This window comes from Gallus gallus, chromosome 10, assembly GCF_016699485.2.
Source record: "Gallus gallus isolate bGalGal1 chromosome 10, bGalGal1.mat.broiler.GRCg7b, whole genome shotgun sequence".
Lineage (NCBI taxonomy): Eukaryota > Metazoa > Chordata > Aves > Galliformes > Phasianidae > Gallus > Gallus gallus.
The window spans coordinates 3,382,418-3,402,058 of NC_052541.1; the positions used below are offsets into that span (position 1 = coordinate 3,382,418).

Here is a 19,641-nt window from a genome sequence, read left to right on the forward strand (position 1 = left end):
GCAAAAACAAAGAGCGAAAAGCACCAGCACCTGTGCGGTGTAGCGACCCTAAGGACACAGCTGTTGCAGTCACGGTGATGGAGTTAGGCCCTGGGCCTGCTGGAGCAAAGGTCGTTATGAAGAGCACACGCAACAGCTGTGTCAATAATTTACTGCCTCAGTGAGGTGCTGGCGCTGCTGCCCAGAGGAGCTGTGGTGCCCCAGCCCTGGGGGTGCAGGTGGCCATGGGTCCTGAAAGTGTGAGGTCAGCTCCTTGTTTGGCAGCTGTGTGCTTATAATGGGCTTGTTTAGCTTGGAGGAGAGAAGGCTCCAAGGAGACCTCATTGTGGCCTTCCAATACTTGAAGGGAGCGGCTATAAACAGGTGGGGGATTGGCTGTTTATGAGGGTGGGTAGTGATAGGACAAGGGGGAATGGTTTTAAACAGGCAGGGGAGGTTTAGGTTGGATATTAGGAGGAAGTTTTTCCCCCAGAGGGTGGTGACGCACTGAACAGGTTGCCCAAGGAGGCTGTGGATGCCCCATCCCTGCAGGCATTCAAGGCCAGGCTGGATGTGGCTCTGGGCAGCCTGGTCTGCTGGTTGGTGACCCTGCACATAGCAGGGGGTTGGAACGAGGTGGTCATTGTGGTCCTTTGCAACCCAGGCCATTCTATAGTTCTGTTTGTTCTTTGCGTGGTAATAATGCAGTCTGCAGGAGAAGGGAATGGTTTTCTGTTGGAATACTTGGTCTGATTTTAAGTCATGCAATTTAAAAGTGCAGAGAAGCAGGGCTTGAGAGGTCTGTGAAGTATAAGCAGTAAGGACAGGCTGGAGCTGCTTAATGAAAGGAGGACTGAGAGATACAGGTCCACAAGTACAGAGATAACTGGTACAACTGTGGGAGTAAGCCATTTCATTAGTACATGCAAATAAAGCTATATTTGTAGGCTTAAATTACAAGACAGATACTGGGGAAGAGCAAAGATAGACACTAAGAAATCATTTCTAGTAGAAAGCATAGTAATATTTTGGAATATTTTGCCCAAGAGTCATTGGAATGTGCTGATATGTGTTGGAGCTACCATAGGTACAACTGCTTGTCATCTGATGGCAAATAGCATTGTATGGGCTACTGAAATGCCAGCCTGTAATGATATTAAACTGTGGTGATCAGAATTGTCCTGAGGTCACACATTCCTACCTCTATAAAATAACAGTTTCTGTGTTCCCTTAAATGTGTGTGCTTATATTGTGATGAACACATGGGTTTTTATTTTTATTTTTGGCCTGAGATAATTCAGATAATGGATGTGATGGCCTGGAATGCTCCAGCAAATGATGACCTTGCAGGAGAAGTGCTGGGTTGCGTTTGTAGTTGGTGAGAATACTTTGCATCTGTCCTTCAGTTGTCATTGGTGGCTCAGAGGGAGAGGTGGCTGCCTTTTTTAGTGAGTACATTTATCTTGAGTTTACTTTCAGTGGCTTTGTCTGTATTTACAAACAGCTTTGATTTGTATTTACAGTTTGTGTGGGGTGCATCTGGGAAGGCTTCTTTACTACGCCCTTCTTTTGCTGCTTCAATTGCTTGGCAGTCATATCTTGATTATAATTCCTAAATAAATCTGTGAGTATTTTCTTAATTCCTTTTGCTGTTCTCTGTTGCAGTTAGTTATCCAGCTTAGGTGTCTTGGTGTTATTTATCTAGTTGGTGTTTCCTGGAGTTCAGTAGCTGTGTCTCAGACCTCTTCTGTTGCCAGATGGTCACAGATGCTCTACAAGTATAAACGTTGTTGCCAGGTCTCCCTCATGGTATTGAGCTTGCCAAATATGTATTTATTTAAGCTTTGCAGCTATGGGTGTGTCTTTTAATTGAATTAGACATTATTTTATTATATGGGAATGCAGCCACCCCAAACCTTTGCCTCTTGAGTCTATTTTTGGGATTTTTTTTTTCCTGTGCTAGTGGATCTGTGTGAGATACCTTATTCCTATTAAGCAGTTTTAAAATGTTATTCTCTGGCTACTTAGCTGTAGAAGCAAACAAAATGTTGTCTCTAGGTTGACTGTGGGCAGTTCAGTGTTGGCTATTGACTATAGAGGCAGTTGACTCACCTACGCTACCAAGCAGTAAGGAAAGATTTCTGACACTCTTGTCTGTGATTTTTTTAGCTGTTAGTACACATTTTATAGTATATAGGCACTAAATTTGTATTTAAGGAGTGCTGGACCTCTGTGCACTGTATGGGTGATCTGAAAGACCAGCATGCGTTTGATTTTCATTGGCATTGCTGTCAGGAGGCTACAGAGCTTTTGACATGGTCCTACACCACATCCTTATTTCTAAATTGGAGGAATATGGATTTGAAGGCTGGACTGTTTGGTGGATGAAGAGTTGGTTGAGTGGTCCCAGCCAGAGGGTTGTCAGTGCTCGATGCCCAGGTGGAGGCTGGTGATGAGGGGTGTCCCCAGTGGTCTGTCTTAGGATGGGTGCTCTTCAACATCTTCGTAAATGACATAGATGATGGATTGTGAGTGCACGCACAGTGAGTTTGCTGATGGCACTGGGCTGAATGGGTGCAGTTGATATAACAGAAGGAAGGGGAGACATCCAGAGGGACCTGGAATGGAACCTAATGGGGTACAACAAGGCCAACTGCAGGGTGTTGCACTTGGGTTGGGACAGTCCCAGGTACGTGTACAGGCTGGGAGAATTCATTGAGAGCAGCTCTGTCCTTAACTGGGTCCTGGACATGAGCCAGCAGTGTGCTCCTGCAGCCTGGAAGGCCAATAGTATCCTGGGCTGCATCAACAGAGGGGTGGCCAGCAGGGAGAGGGAGGGGATGGTCCTCCTCTGCTCTGCCCTTGTGAAGTCCCATCTGGAGTTCTGTGTCCAGGCCTGGGGCCCCCAGTACAGCAGGGATGTGGAGCTGTTAGAGCGGGTCCAGAGGAGGGCCACAGAGATGATCAGAGGGCTGGAGCACCTCTCCTGTGAAGAAAGCTTGAGTGAGCTGGGCTTTTGTTCAGCTTGGAGAAGAGAAGACTCCAGGGAGACCTCATTGAGGCCTTCCAGTACTTGAAGGGAGCTTACAAGCAGGAGGGGCACTGACTTTTTACATGGGACAAGGGGGAATGGCTTTGAAGTAAAGAAGGGTGGATCTAAGTTATATGTTAGGAAGACATTTGTTACTCAGAGGGTGATGAGGCAATGGAACAGGCTGTCCAGGGAGCTGTGGGTGCCCCATCCCTGGAGCTGCTAAGAACAGGTTGGGTGGGATCCTGGGCAGCCTGAGCTAGTGGGTGGCAACTGCTCACAGCTGGGGGTTGGAACTGGATGATCTTTAAGATCCCCTCCAACCTCAGCTGTTCTGTGATTCTATGCTCACCTGTGCCAATTGAATGAGCACTGTGGGTGTATGGCTTGTTGGCCTTAGGCGTGGGTTTCTCTGTGCATGTGTAGCAGGTGTGTTCTGGGTTTCTCAAGTGGGGAGCAGAAAGATGCCTTGGTGTAACTCGAGAAGATGATGGATTCACTGAATCCTTTGGTACTCTGCAAGTGACTGGCTTGGTGTGCCCTGCACATTTGGGTTAATCTCACCATTTTCAAACATCTGGAAGCCAGAGGCCAGGTTTGCTCTACAGTAAATGGAGGAGGGAGTGAGCTGAAAACTCCAGACGTTTTTCCTTTATAGGTGTTTATTTTACTGTAGACTGAATTACTGTCAGGAGTTGCCCACGGAAAGGAAATGTGGATGTAGAGGGAGCATGGGTGCCTAGTGTCCATCCGTGTCTAAATAAATTCCTGGTCCTACTGTCATGTGGTTACTGTCATATTCTTCATGGTATACTGGTGTGCTTGTGAGAAGGCACTTGGTTGCCCAGGTCTGTAGGATGGTTAGTTGTAATTAGTTTCTTTGGATGGCCTGATCCTCTAGAACTTGGTTTTTGTGGCCCAACACTTGAGTGCTCTTCCCTCTCAAAGCATTGTTGTTAATAGCTTTGTTGTTGTGTATGTGTTACTGGTGCTTTCCATAGCCATGTTGGAGAAGCTCAGCGAGGAGGGCTGGTGGTTACTTGACACTGTAGCATCTCATTGCAGATTCACAGTGCTCAGGATCATATATGACTGAATCATTTAACCTCTGCTTCTATGTTGCACTCTGCTTTTGGTTTGGTTTGCTTTGAGTCTGTATCTGTCTTTGGAGAACCTTTCAGGAGCCTGGCCCATTTTACCCTGTGACATGACTGTAAGTTGTTGAAAAAGTGAGCTATTTGCCACAAAAGCACAGATTTACCAAACGGTGACCAAAATCTCATATCTTTTATTGCAAATGATGTACAGAATATAATCAAAAGTACATTGTCTGATCTGTATTGGCAATAAATGTACGGCTGCTTACGAGGGTGGGTAGTGATAGGACAAGGGGGAATAGTTTTAAACTGTGTCAGGGGAGGTTTAGGTTGGATATTAGGAGGAAGTTTTTCTCCCAGAGGGTGGTGACGCACTGAACAGGTTGCCCAAGGAGGCTGTGGATGCCCCATCCCTGGAGGCATTCAAGGCCAGGCTGGATGTGGCTCTGGGCAGCCTGGTCTGCTGGTTGTGACCCTGCACATAGCGGGGGTTGGAACTGGGTGAGCATTGTGGTCCTTTTCAACCCAGGCCATTCTATGATTCTATGAAATATTTTGTTACTGCCAATTGGCTTAAGTGTTCTTAGAATCCTTACTCATAACAAGTAGCCTTAAGCATAGGAGCTGAAATGCAGAGTACTTCTACAAGAATCCTTTTTTTTTTTTTTTAAATCAAAATGACAAATTATGGTCCGTATCCTGTGGAAATGTACCTTTTTATTTACATCCTTATACTAAGAGTACCTTCAGAGAAGTCCTTGGGTTTGCTTTCTCTGCATGAGGTCCGTTGTGCTGATGGTACACCTTGCATGGCTGAAGTCCATGTCCAAATTTCAGTCTCTCCGGTCTTCTGAAGCTTTATTTTCTGCTTTAAGTGTTTGGTGTGTACTTATTTGTTGTGAGTGGAGATGGGCTTAGAAAATGGGTTTGAAGTAGTGCTGTGCAGTCTTCAGTTTTGGTTAGTATTTGTCTCCCTACATTTTCCCTACCTTAGTGTTAGTCTGGGCAGCGAGTTGGTGAAAGTGGTTATTTAAGTGTCGTTGTATTGTGGTGGTAACTGAGTGGTCAACAGCATCGAATGCTGTAAAGGAAAACGGGTTATCTACAACTGAACCTGATGCTGTTCAACAGGCTTTGTTAGTATGTTTGTAAACGGGGAGCCTTTGATGCTTGCTGCTATCCTACTTAATACCCACAGTTTTGTTGTTGTAGATAACTGATTACAACAGTGAGTTCTGTGGGAGTATTTTGGCTAAAACATATGGGGAAATAAATAAATAAGACAAGTAGCTACTACTTACTCTTGATTTCCTGGGATCTTAGACTCACTTGGCTAATCCTCTTGTGGATTTCAGTCTACAGCCACAAAATATCTTAATGTTATGCTCACATTGAATTCTATTCGCTCTTTAAGTTATGTATTTCAGTTGATCAAGTGAGCTTAAATGTCTTATTACAACTTTCTTCTTAAGGCTGTGCAGTATTTTCCTGTGAAGGTTTTAGTTGAAAAGCTCTATGTTGCAGCTGTGCTGAAGTCAACCAAGTTTGTACATTTCTGATAGTTATTAAATAGTACAGAAATATTCTGCCTACTTAATAGAAGTGATTTCGATTTAGTCTGTTCTGTTTGACGGCAGCAGCTGATGATCTGTATAGCTGATGTCCTTCTGCAAAGCACTGAATGCTTCTAGGAACATTTTATTTACTTAAGTGTGAAGTATCCAACTCCTCTCTCTTTCTCTCTTTGTAGGCATCGCTGCTGCACCGGTTTCAGAGTACACTGGTCATAGCAGAACACAACAATGAGACTCTTACACCCATTACACTCAATGCAGTCACCGCGGCAAAACGTCTCGGAGGTGAAGTTTCCTGTTTGGTTGCTGGGACCAGTTGTGACAAGGTGGGAAATCCTATTTTCATTTGAATAAATGAATGAATGCAGTGGAGTTCTACATGGTGGCATCTTGGCTAGCTTGAAAAATAATCTGTTGAAAAGGAGCTGTGCCATGAATTGCTAATCTACGGGAAATGTGCTGCACTTGAGCTGCTTCTCTTCTGAAGTGGAAATGTGGGTATTGTTTTCATTTCACAAGGGAGAATATCAGTATAAGCTGTTACAAGTTAAGCAGGCATGTAGGACAATTAACTCTTGAAACAATATTCTCCCATAAAGTTTGAAGGGTGAATATTGCAGTGCTGAGAACCTGGGAGAAAAAACCTGGCACTGTGCAAGGAGAGATCGGCAGAAATGAAAGGGCACCATGGCAGGTGAGGCTTCTGAGTGTCAGCCTTTTAATGGTCACTGCTGGTAGTGTGGCAAGAGTGTCTGCAGTCCAAAAGTCTGAAAACACTGTTTCTTGACTTTATCATACAGCTCCCATCTAAAGTAAGAGTTAGTCGGGTATTAGCTGTTGTGGTGTTAGTCTGATTTTTGTGAAGTGCAAGATCTGGGGACAGTGTACCATTAGTTTGTAAGGGGCACTCTTACCCAGCATGATGTAGTCTGACACGAACAAGAAAAATAAGAATAACTATGCCTAATTTTTTTTATATCAGACTATTGCTTAGGAACTGTGATTCTGAAAGGGCCATATGCTGTCTTGTGTGGGAGGCACAGTCATAGCAGCTAATTCACAAGCAACTGAACAAACCTTACTCACTGTTGAAGACTGATTCTAAACTGAAACTCAGGTGCTCGAGGTTGAGACTGGAGACGTATTCATCTAGATCAAGAAAGTAAAAAACGAAACAATAGCAACAGCAAAAAGAGGCCTGATGTGTCTGTCTGTGGATTTCCTTATTCTTTGGGTTTTTTTCGTACTTGGGTAGTAGAACAATGACTGGGAATGCTTCGTTTGTGTGGGGTTCAATACCAAAGTATGGGGTGTCTGTTCGGTAGTATATATCGTGCTGGGGAAAAGGTTCTTCACAGAAAATGAAATTGATGATTATTTTCCTTTTAAGCTTTGTAAGAGTCTGTGTTAGTAGGACAAAAGAGCCAGTTACTCAGATGTTCTGTAGCAGCTGCTATGGGATATTTGTTTGTTTCCTCTTGTTAAATTTTGAGGGTGAAGCTGATTCTCAGCAAACGTAATAAAACTGCGTTAGTTCGGGTGTGATGCATGTGGCCTCCAGGCATTGCAGATCAAGAAAAGACTGACAGCAGCAGCGCTTTCATCATTTAAACTTCACTTCTGCAAATACAAAGGACAAAATTGCATAAAGATAGCATTGAAAACATACATCACATCAATAGGCAGTCAGCTGCAAAGGATTGGTGCTGAAATTTGGGCAAAGATTGTAGCATCGCTGTACGTTTTTATTTGCATGGTGTGCCTCTGCAAGTAGATATTGACCCATGTAGAAAGAATATGGGATTGTTGTCCTTGATTATGTTATGTTAGAATGCTTAGTAATTATCTTTGAGTGAGATGATTATTGGCTGTTGTAATAAGCCATGAGATGGCTGTGTAGTCTGTTGTATGGGACAATCTTTGCTAGGTTTGTGTTGCTTTGTAGTTCTCTTATTCCCAGGATTGGTTTGCACTGCCCTGTAAGGCACTGTGCTGTGAGTCAGAAGATCTGCAGCTCGTTCTGTAAGGTTTGTTCTACCTCTGGAACGACATGCTTTTGTGTTCCAGTTTGAACTAATCCATAGGCTGTGAGCAGTTTGCATTAGGGACTGTCTCCTGCTGTCTGTGGTGCTTGCCGCCGCGGAGCTCTGAGTTTGGCTGAAGCCTCGGTGTGCTGTTGTAATGCGAACTAATAATGATTCGTTTGTAATCACAGGTAGCACAAGAGCTCAGCAAGGTGCAGGGTGTTGCAAAAGTTCTTGTGGCTCAGCACGATGTCTACAAGGGATTCCTAGCAGGTGAGACTCGTTCTTATCTGTTGACAGAACAAACAGTGTTGGGATTTGTGGCTGATGATAAAAAATAATTGTAAACTTGTGTTTTTATTCTCAGAGGAGCTGACTCCCTTGGTTTTGGAAACTCAGAAACAATTTAAATACACCCACATTTGTGCTGGAGCGTCTGCCTTTGGGAAGGTGAGTAAATCAAAATGCATCAAATAATTCTTGCAGAACAGAGATAGAGGCACTTTTATACGTGTGCCTGGAGAGGGTCTGCAGATCAGCCCTGGACAATTCAGAGTTTCCTAAAACATGACAATAGTGCACTGAAGAAGCAAGTAGCTTCTTCTGAGTTCTCTTATGAGCTGACTTTTGAACTAAGGGGCATTGGAGAGGCTTGTTAGCAGTAGCCAGCTAATTGTGTGTGCATAAGGCAAAGTGTATAAAATGTGTAATAACACAAAATACTTAAAGGTGTCTGGAAGCGTTATGGAAATGCAGTACCTGGAGATGAAAACCTGGTAAACTGTTTTTGGTGACTTTTGTTTCACTTCTAGTGAAACAAAATCCTTATCCTAATCCTTATTAGGATTGCTGTATGGTTTTCATGTTGAAATGGAAGTGTGCAGACCTATCGGCAGCAAATGCCTTTCGGGGAGGAATTGCATCTGTGATGTAGGTCATGTAGATGGAAATGTCTGTAAATGTTTATTCGTGTAAACGTAAATGAATAATACAGATCCAAGATGTTTTGTGAACAAAATAGGATTTTTCAGAACTTTTTAACAAGTGAGTACTTAAAAATGTGTTCAGATATCTGGAGAGCCCTGGGACTGGCAGCCTGCTAATGTTGTGGTGCAGCTGAATTAGAGAAAAAGGACACTTTAGAAATCTTGCCAATGTGGAATGAGTAATGACATCAGCCTTCCATTTTTGCTTCCAATCAATATCAATCCATGTAATTGTAATTTTGCTAAGAGAAATCCTTACATGCCCTAAGTCTTAGCCATGTCATTTTTCATTTGTTTGTGATGTGCAGTGTCTTAGCAAAGGTTAATATCTTGCTTGAAAGTTTATGCTCCCATCACCAAGTAGTGCTTTTCTGGAGGAGTGAATCAGTGACTGTTGTAACAGCTGTGAGTAAAGATGACCAAAGAGGGCTCTGCAGTGTACCAGGTTAGGAGAGGGAGAGAGAGCAAGTAAAGCTCTTGCTGTCCTTCATTCCTCAGTGCCTTCTGTTGCTCTCTTTATCCTTTTCCCCATGCCCAAAGGTGCTAAATAATTCTCTAGAGCTAATTTCAGAATAGGGGGATATGTATTATAATATTTGTTTTTAAATAGTAAATTTTTGGCTTTTTTGGGAGGGAGAGTGGTGTTTTCCTCCTGCTGTTGTCTGTGATAAATGGCTTCCAAAATGCTTCTTGTTTTTCTCTTGAAGTGCTATTATAAGAACTCAGCCATCCATAATTGTCAATTTTCCAAGTAAATTGCATCTATATTCAGTTCTAAATTATTGAAGCAAATAAGCCTCGTAATTTGAGATATTCAATTAGGGGTTTACTTACTGTAAGGACCATAACATTTCTAATGTTATTACAGTCCTGGGTTCTTATTTGGCTGCTAAAGCTGTGTAAGTAGTCCTGCAGTCATGTTACAGTTGTATGTGCTGCCTTAATCACAGACAGCAATCTGTGAGCTTAAAATCAGGTCAGCAACCGTTCCTTTATTTAATATGTGCATTTCTCCTTATTCCCTTTGCGTTTTTCTCACGTGCACTGTGCAGATACCAGCATTTACTTTGCTGTCTTTTAATCTTTGGCTTGTAGAATCTTATTCCCAGAGTGGCTGCTAAGCTTGATGTTGCTCCTGTTTCTGACATCATTGAGATTAAATCACCAAACACTTTTGTGAGAACTATCTATGCAGGTACGTAATCAGCTATGTGGTGCTCGTGCACTAAAGTCCTAATACTGGTAAGTTTTTATAGTCCACTTGTTAGAACATGGGAATATTTTAGGAATTTTCACCTTACCCTCCAAATTGCTTAAAAATCCACCGTGATGCTCTCTTTGTGAGAATCCAAGCAATACTGGTAACTTCGGTGCTGTAGGATTTCAGATGGAAACCAGTTCTTTCACTTTAATTAGTAGAATTCAATATCCTTTATACATACTCAATTTCTTTGTTGAATGTATTTCTGATTTGATTTTGTAAAACATAAAACATTAAGTTAATTGTCTGACATTATTTAATATGACTCCCATTAGCTCTGATTTGAGCTGCCACAGGGTTATTTTCTCTAATTATGAAGACATTGCACTGATTATTTACAATGTTTAATTGATGTAATTTGTAATTCTTTTATCAGCCTTTTTATTTTTTTTTTGTAACTCTTTTCTGCCTCTCTGCTTTAATTCAGAGATGGACTCCTTAGCTTGTGTTTCTTAATGCTACTGTACAAGGCTGTACCATATATACCAAGGTGGTATTTTGGGTTACACTGTCAGCTTGTGGTTGTGTGTTGTTTTCTAGCTACTTTTCAGTAATTGACAGTTTCAAGATGATTTTAGTTATTAATAGCTGGTGGTGTAGCACTTTGAGTTTAGTTTTCTCTGCAGCCTTCACTGTGCAATAAGTATCTTATGCAGTCACTGACAGAAAACACAAACGAAGTCATGCAACAGTATAATAGACTGAGTTATAGATCTCATGTTTAAGAACGATGCTTTCAAAGGCATGTTTTCCTTTATGGAATGTAAAACTATTTGTAAAGGGTGATATAAATGCGCTCTATGCCTTAAAAATGAAATATTTTTTGTCATGCTGCAGAAACATGGAGTTAAAAGTAAATCACAACACTGGAAATGAACACTGAAGGTGTGTGTGGGTTCCCAGTTCTCATCATCTGAAAGTTTTATTTTTGGCAGGAACTTTGTATCATGTGTATGATGTCTTCTGTAAAAACATGATCGTTCTTCACTAGGAAACGTTCTTTGCACTGTCCAGTGTGATGAAGCAGTTAAAGTGTTTTCTGTACGGGGAACGTCTTTTGAGGCTGCACCAACGAGCGGTGGCAGTGCCAGCGTGGAGAAAGGTGAGCATCTGTTCTTGTGTTTTGTCACTCGGTGAGAGAGAGTCAGGTTCTCTTTTGAGGGCTGATGTTCTGCAGACGTATTTAGCAAAGAAAGCCGATAGTAATTTAATAATCTCAGCTTTTTCCTTTTAAATATTGGTACTTGGTGGTTGTTGTCTGATAGGGGAAGGTATGGGTTGTCATTTCACTTCTTCATCCAGAAACACTCAGATTCTGCACAGATTATTTGTGCCTGTTTCACTCGCTGCCTAAACCTCATCTATAGCAATCTTGGAACTATTCCTTATTTCAAGTTAGAGCTGTTTGAATAGCTGGGTTGGTTTTCACAGCAGAATTGGGCACAATTGCAGTTGCTGGCAGTCCACAGCTTTGGTTTGATTGGTCATATTTCAGTTGAGATAGTTCATTATAGCGTTGAGCTAAATTAGTGGTCGTTGAAATTGGATTGAGAACACTCCATCATTGTTTTATATCAGTTTAAATGGTTATTTTAATGAAATCTCTGTAGCTTGAATTGAAGAGACATCCACAGTCTGAGGGTCGTAAAATGGTTTAGGTTGAAAAGGACTTCTGGAGACCCCTCTGCTCAGGCAGGGACACTGGAGCAGGTTCACCAGGTCTGCATCAAACTGGGTTTTGAATACCTCCACAGGTGGAAACTGGCAACAACTGCTCTGGGCTGCCTGTCCCAGGGTTTGATCACCTCTGCTGCTTTTCAGTGTGGGCCCTTTTATGACAGTGCTGTAAGTCAAGCAGAAGCAATCACTAGTAACGTGCTGTGTGTCCCCTGTATCACCTTTGCAGTCCTCGCCTTTGTCTGGGAGGCATGAGTATGTGCCCCAGAACCATCGTGTGTTTCCTGACTTGCGTAGAAGTTAGTAGACATGCTGCTTGAGATCTGGCATTGGCATATTGTACTGTCTTTGCATTGTTTACAAGGGCTGCTCCAAAAGTAATGCCTCCTGTTTGATCATCTTGGTCTACGACATCAGAGGTGGATTTTGGTGGTATGGCAGCAGAGGTTGTACCTTCCCACCAGCACTCCGTTATGTTTTGTTGCCATGTGGCAGATGGTAGCTTAAAGGCACTCGGACAGAATGGCTCCTGACATTGAAGTACGTGTGAAGCAAAGGGGTGGAACTGAATTCCTCCATGTGGAAAAAGCAGCACCCATTGATGCTTGCTGAATGTTTTTGGAGACCAGACAGTGGATGTGAGCACAGTGAGGAGCGGGTGGTGTGTTCCAGTGGTGGCAACAGTGACAGTGGGTTGCCTTTGCTGGTGCAGGTTTTCATGAGTGCAGCGTAAAGGCTCTTGTTCATTGCAGGTGAACTGACACAACTAATGGTGCTGAGAATGGTGTGCTGAGAAAGAGACTTTTGTAGCTGAGAATTTGCTCTATCAAATAATGTTATTGTGTTCTTTGTAGCTGCTGTAGTTTCCAAGGAAATAGGAGGCATTACTTTTGGAGCAACCTGCATAGTTGGCTTGATTGCCTGTCTTTTACAAGAACCATGGTTATTATGTTGGGTTGATATCAGTATGTTGCTTGTACAACAGACCTTCATTTAGTGCAGTCTGATGTACATAAACTTTTTAGGATTGTCTTGTACTACAGGATAAATGACCACAAGTAATAAGGCAGGCTTGTAACTCAGAATCATGGACCAATTATTTATGGTAATTAAAATCTTGTGATAGAGCTAGCTCTAGAATGAACTTGTGCATTAAGTTTAAACTGAAGTTTGGAAGGTTGAAAGCACATGCTTCATCCTTTTTCTTGTGGATGCTTTTTTAACCTGATTAAAACAGTGACCCCTCCACCACCTGTCGGTCTGTCGGAATGGATTGAGCAGAAGTTGTCAAAAAGTGACCGGCCTGAGCTTACGAGTGCAAGAGTGGTTGTATCAGGTGGTAAGTAGTGTGCTGTTGTGCATTTCTGTGATGGTATGGCTCAGCTAAATGTTATCTATAGGAAAACACTGACTTGGTGTAGTTTTGAAACAGAGCATAGGAGACAATGGGAAGACACCCAACATCTGTGTATCATAAAGTGGCAAAACAGGAAAGTTTGATATATGCTAATGGACATCTTAAGATGATTGCCATATTTGGTGAGCCTCTTTAAAATTACAGAGTGAAGTGTTTTTAGGTGAAGGTTTGTTTGGTTTAAAATTACTCCCAATCATTGCAGGCAGCCCAAACCTGATATACAATGATTTAAATAATTTTAAAATGATTAAACTTTGTATTCAGCTCTTCAGGTTTAAAGCTTTTGTTGGTTTGTTCTTAGTTTGTGCATACAGAGAAATAATAAAAGCCCTTAGTTATCCTACTGCAGAGCTTTATGCCTACAGCCAGCAGGGGGAGCACGAAAAGGAGGAGCTTGGTGATGCTAATAAGCAGGGAGAGTGGTGTTGGTTTGTGTACATAATATTGATCACAAAGGAAAGAGCTAAATCTTAGGATATCAAATACTATTTAATTATATATCCAAAGATAACCAATGCAAACATATCCTTATGCCTTTGCAAATGCAGATCATGATACAGAACGGTTATGTGTGTAACAAAAAATCCTAGAGCACATTATACTCTTCATCTTATTTTTGTTCTTAACTTTTAAGGAAGAGGCTTAAAGAGTGGTGAAAATTTTAAGTTGCTCTATGACCTTGCGGACCAATTGAATGCTGCAGGTAAACTCATTTCCCCCTCCCCCCTTTTTAAAATCCTGGTAATTTTTAAAATAATCACATGAAAAGCAATGTTCATCTTAAGTCTTTTCACATCTCTATCAAATATGTTCTTAAAAAACCTGTTAATTTAATTTCTGTCAAAGTTCTGGTTGTCCATGTGGTCAGCTGTATTTCAATGCCAGGGTGTGAAGCAAAATGGCAGGCTGTTGTATTCCCTGTCCTTCCCAAGTCTCCAGAGCACAAGCTCATAAGCAGAAAGTGGAACTGTAAATGTATAAGTTGTATACTGTTTTACAGAATCACAATTCTTACGGTGTGAGTGGTGCTCTTTTTGCCATGTTTTTCCTTTAGTTGGAGGAAACCAACTGCATATGGTGTTTCAGCAAAATATTCTACGTAAAGGTTGGGGGAGGAGGAGCTGTTTGTGCTAACATTTTAACTGCATTAGCCTTAGATTTTACATTTAGTAATCAATAGAATTTTTACATGAGTACCTTTGTTTTCTAATTGTTGGCTTCACCGATGAAATATCCATGTGGCACTTTCGAGTTTAGTTTGATATTTTGCTTTACTGTGACTGACTTCTGAACTTGACAGCGATATAAGATGGCACATGTGTTCTATTAAAACTTGGTGGAACGTTGTGGGAAGGCATATATGGGAAAATCCTCTTTTGACAAAGCAACAAGAAAAAAAAAATGGAAATATGCCAGACTGAAATCCTCAGTTTTAAATATATGGCCTTTTGGTGCTGGGAGTAAGGATTTCCTGTTGCTTATGAAATGCATTAGCATTTAGTATTTGGAAGTTTCTGCCAGTGTTATGGAGAGGGATTACTTTAAAAGCTCTTTAGAGGGAAGTTTCTAAATATGTGCCCGTAGTGTGTGGGACTCTCAGTAAAATACATGTGCTTTTATGGTGGTATGAATTTGAGTTGCTAATATTTTAAAAGAAAACACTGGAAATATTTTCTTTCAACTAGTTGGAGCTTCCCGTGCAGCTGTAGATGCTGGCTTTGTTCCTAATGACATGCAAGTTGGACAGACGGGTAAAATAGTAGCACCAGTAAGTATGGAAATATAGTTCATAAGAGAACTGTGGTGTTTTCTAGTATACATGTTCCTTCAAAGCCATGAACTAAGTCTCTACTGAACCTTACAGGAAAACCTTTCGTGTCTGGCACGGTACTGTCACTTAAACATGCATTTGCAAGAACTACAGCAGCAAGCTGTGATGTAAATCTCCACTTTAGTCCAATTAGAAGTATTCTGCGGACAGTTTTGATGGAGGTTTTGCATGCTAGATTTTTTTTAGAGTGGCCTATGCTGAACTTTTTTTGGTTTTCAGACAGCCATCACAAATGAGCCAAAAGGTGTCACTGCCAGCATAAACTTCAAATTATACTGTTGTGTGGTATGGTCTCTGGAAAACCTCTTTACAGGTAGTTTAGATGATGGCTTCAACTGTAACTTTGTTGTTGCATTACATTCTAAGCAAAATTTTTGTACAAGATAAAAATGCAAGGCACTTGAGACAGAATTAATCTACAAGTTGGCTGCTGTGTAGTGGGATCAGGAGAAGCATACTCTAGTCAGTATCTTAATTTTGGAGAATAACCTGCAGTAATTCTTTCCTGCTGTGCGTCCAGATATTGTGGGGGAGTGGTTTCTGTCCTCATGTGTCTTTTTGGATCAGTGGAGGGAAGAGGTGGCATGCTCTCCTGTAGAAGTCTGAGACACTTTATGTTCCTTATGAGCCAGAGAAGTGTGGGGAAATTGATATACAGATAAAGCACACTTGAGCATTTGTAGAACAGGAAGGTGCAAATGGAGCTTGTCTCTGTGTGGGATAGAATGTCCTGAAATGAAGAGATGTTGAGTGGCCAACAACATGGGCCCATGTGAATATCAGATGTGTGTGTTGAGCTATATAACCTAGTAAGCGTGCAGTCCTTCAGTAAGCAGTTATTTCTCATGAGTGCTTATGGCAGCAGAAGGCTCCAAAGAGCAACTTTTTGCTTGTTAGTGGTTTAGTAAGACAATGTCAAACCAAACAATGACTATTATTTTCCAGTAATACATCGGACAAGGTAGAGCTGTACTTGGAAATCTCAAAGACAGGAATGTGGGGTTCCTGCAGTCTGTTGTCAGTTCTTCCTGCTGGGTTTTCTTGAGCAGGGTTCTTTGTGCCTCTCAGCTCTTCTGTCTTGAAATGCAAATAGGACTTCTTGTTCTTTTTTGACTTAAGTCCTCATCAAGATGGAGGCCTTCTGATGATAGCCCTGCTGAAGGGCTAAATGGAGACATTTCTAGGCACACTAGGGATTAAGCTGTGAATCTATATGATAACCAGCTTTAAAAACAAAGCAAGACAAACAGGATCTGAAGAACAGATGTAAAACCTAAGAGTTAAGGTTGGTCTGTTTGCATGTTGCGTTCTTCCAAAATCTTGGTAGCTGTGATATTAATGTCTGTGAAGCTGTAGCTGTTACAAATGCAACCCTGACTCTTCTTTCTGGTGTTTTAATTTGGGTATAGAATGTAGCTGTTATCTTTTTGGAAATAGCACAGTCTAGCTCTAACCCCCCAGTGTAATACTTTCTCTTTGCTAAAAGAATTTTGTATTTACATGTGATCTGTTTTCTTTGATCACACACTGGGCATTGGGTTGAGTATACAGGTGTTACTCGGTCTCAGCAAACTGTTCCAGTTAATCATATTGACACTAGCTCAGAAAATGTAACAGTAGTTTATATGGAATTGTAGGTTCCACAGAAGGCAGAGTTGGCTGTCACGTACCAAAACTCCTGAAGAGCAGGGGAGCGTGCTGTATGTCATTCACCTGCGTATTTTAAAAGGGCTTGAGATGGAACATCCTTAGTTTTACACTACCTAAATTTCCACTAATGAAGGGGGAAATGCTAACCTGAACGTAGCTCAGCTGTGGGTTCCATGTGTCAAGGCTCATTGGTTAACATTGTTTCTCGAGCTGAAGGCACATAAACAGTTGTGTTGAAATTTAAAGAAAAGCATTATTTCTTCATCAAAAATTAGCCTAAGCTTACCACAGATAGATCATAGCAATGTGTGAAAGTCAGGAGAGTACACAGCCACATCACAGGACCACATCAGTGTCGTCAGAAACCTCCCTGGCTAATGAATGGGGATTTCACTGTTGTGTCAATAAATAATCCTAACTGTTATTATTTGCAGGGTGCTACATCTTTCTGTCAGCAGTTTGATGCATTACTACTCTCTCATCTTCCCATATTCTTCTTAATAACTGTTAAGCAGTGAGTTATCTGAAGTACTGAAAACGACACACTCCTTGTTTCCAATGGTTGGGTATTTCCTGTAGCTAGAAACACCTGCAGGGACAGCTTTCAGCGGCTTGGAAATGTGATAATGGAACGTGGCAATGGGAGTGCAAATTGAATGGATACTGAGCCCTCAGAGTTGGTGAATAGAATAATGATTTTTTTCAGTGTGAAGAGTCAGTATCATAATTGTGAGAAGATTTAAAGCTGCACATTCTTGACTTCACATTCCCAATGTTCCTTCACAGTGCTCTTGGTTCTTTAGCTAGCATATAATTCTGTGCAGTGGAAGAGAGTTCACTTGAAGTAGAAGGGAACTTTCTTGGTCAGCTGAAGGTTATATGGGCTGTTCTACCAATGCTCTGCAAAGTGACTGCTTCCTCTTCCTAGAAGAGTTCTCTCAGAACTTGTGATGTTTTGTCTGGAAAAAGGCAAAGCCACTTTGCATGTTGATATTAACAGAGTCCTGAGTTTTTGTGGTTAGTTTTGGTTTCTGATTTACACGTCTGTCTGGGCACGTGGGTTTTAAGCAGGGAAAGAATCTTGGGTATGAGGAGCAGTTGGAGTTAGAGATGTGCTTGCTCTCCCCTGCAGCTGTTGGTTTCTGTCGGGAAAGTATCTCAGTGTACGCTCTTCTAATAATAGCCTCTGGCCCACGCTCAATGGAGGACTGGAATGCACTGTTTTTGTAGGACTAGAACTGGGTGGTTTTTGAGCCCATGGAGGGAGAAGAAGTCAGTTAGGAATTCAGGAGGAGGGGAGGTGCTTTGCTGCTGCCTTTTGCCAGTGAATGTGTGCAGAGTGTTTCTGGTCTGATCTCTGGTTCAGCAGGTCATCATCTACACCATCTGCTTATTTCTTCCCTTCTGCTTTTGATTGGGAGTTTGGTGAAGGAAGAATAATTGTGGTTGTTGGTCCTTCAGTAATTCCCTAACAGACTTTGGTTTTTTAAGAGCACAGTTCTGGTAATGCATCACAGGACATGAGAACCTTGCAGCAGCTGTCCTCAAGTGCTCACTTTATAACACATGAACAAACTGCCAGTAGGGAAACGCTTCAGGTCGTTCTGCTTAAAATAATGAAAGAATGCAGTTGATTAAGGAGGGAAGTTTCATCATCTTTCTGTTTGAGAGTTAGTCCTATTACAGTACGTGTCCCCTCCCAAAATAGCCACGTATCTCTAAGTGTGACTAACTGTGAGCTTCTTGTTCATGTTGGGATTTTTGGTAATATTTCTTTGGTAGAATTGTATTCCAGCTCCTGAAGCAGTGAGTGCATTATGGTTGTTTCTGTCAGTAGCTTTTCCTTGGTTTGACCTGCTAATTTTTAGATGATTGCAGCTCTCTGTGCATTTTGTCTCATGAAAAGGGAAGGCTGTGCATTGCTTGGTGGGATGGAAATAAGGGACACTTCAGCATAAGTGAATATACTAAATCATAAAGTGTTGCTTTATTAAAAAATAGTATATTCGGTGACTTTAATCAGTGTCAGGCATTTCAAGAGTGTGCTTTTAAAAGATCAGAAACCACTTGTTTTCTGCTATTTCCTATAGGCAGATGTTCTGCATAAGAAAAGAACATTTACATCTCAGATTCAGCGTTGTATGCAGTTTCTATCAAAGTAAAAAGGAACTTGTGAGGATGTGCAGCTTAGCTGGTTTGGGATGAAGATATCCTTCTTGTGAATGCTTTACTATTAAGTGTTAGTTAGTAAGTGGAGTCATTCTCCCTTCACCTTTCAAAGATGGGATCATAGTGGGGTCCTCTCTCTCTTTATTATAAGACTAAAGGTGTCCATCCAGGGTTAGCCATTGGTGGACCATGGCTGGAAGGCCTGGCTTTCACTGTCCCAGGCTTTTTGGCAAGGAGGGTGCAGTGCAGAGGAGCCACCCAGCCAGCCAGAGATCCATTCGGTTAGGTGTTCACTTGCAGTTGTTACTTTCAAAGCTGAGCACAGCATGCTGTTCCAGCAAGGGGTAACAAGAAACTGAGATGGAAAAGCTAGGAAGGCAGGAGTGAGGAAATGTATGATGTAGTAGTAATTGACACCAGATGAGATGGTTGTGCTAAAAGCGTGGTATGATTGCACAGAAGGCAGCTGCTCTTGGGCATTGCATATGCTGAGAAATCTCAGGTGAGGGAGGCACGTGGGAATTCAGTGTCAGTGCAGTTCTGGTATGATCACTGGGAGAAAACTTGCTGACCTCCTCAGCTTCAGTGCTGATGCTTCAGTTTCATACCAGAGGCTCTCCTAGGTTGTTATAAACTGCAGGAGACTCAAAAGGGTGGTAGGCTGACAACTTAGTTTGTTACGTTAGGTAGAAGATGTTGGAGTGGGATGGTATGGCAAGTGGGAAAAAGAAAAGCAGAATAACAAAGGAGCACTTCCTTGGCAGTGAGATACACGAAGCCTCAGAATGGTCTTCCACAGGGCAGGGGAAATCCTCATGTTCCTTCTCTTACAAAATGATGGGATGCTTTCTGAGCTCGTGTATCTTCAGTATCTAAGAAGGCAGTCCTCTTCTGTACAGCAAGTGGCTTTTTAGCAGTTGATAGTCATCTTCTTGCTTTGGGAGT

General features: G+C 41.8%; 1 protein-coding gene across 3 annotated transcripts in view; it reads left to right on the plus strand.

Annotated features, from left to right (window-relative positions):
- The window catches only part of ETFA (electron transfer flavoprotein alpha subunit), a 30,049-nt gene that overhangs the window by 561 nt on the left and 9,847 nt on the right, over positions 1-19,641 (plus strand). For 2 of the 3 annotated variants that reach the window (NM_001305470.2, XM_046899008.1), the window contains exons 2-9: positions 5,858-6,007; positions 7,897-7,978; positions 8,073-8,155; positions 9,787-9,886; positions 10,944-11,054; positions 12,867-12,968; positions 13,681-13,749; positions 14,732-14,814. In NM_001305470.2, coding sequence (NP_001292399.1) covers positions 5,858-6,007; positions 7,897-7,978; positions 8,073-8,155; positions 9,787-9,886; positions 10,944-11,054; positions 12,867-12,968; positions 13,681-13,749; positions 14,732-14,814 — 780 coding nt within the window. The remainder of the gene's footprint in view (positions 1-5,857; positions 6,008-7,896; positions 7,979-8,072; positions 8,156-9,786; positions 9,887-10,943; positions 11,055-12,866; positions 12,969-13,680; positions 13,750-14,731; positions 14,815-19,641) is intronic. The other variant, XR_006931006.1, reaches the window with a different exon arrangement.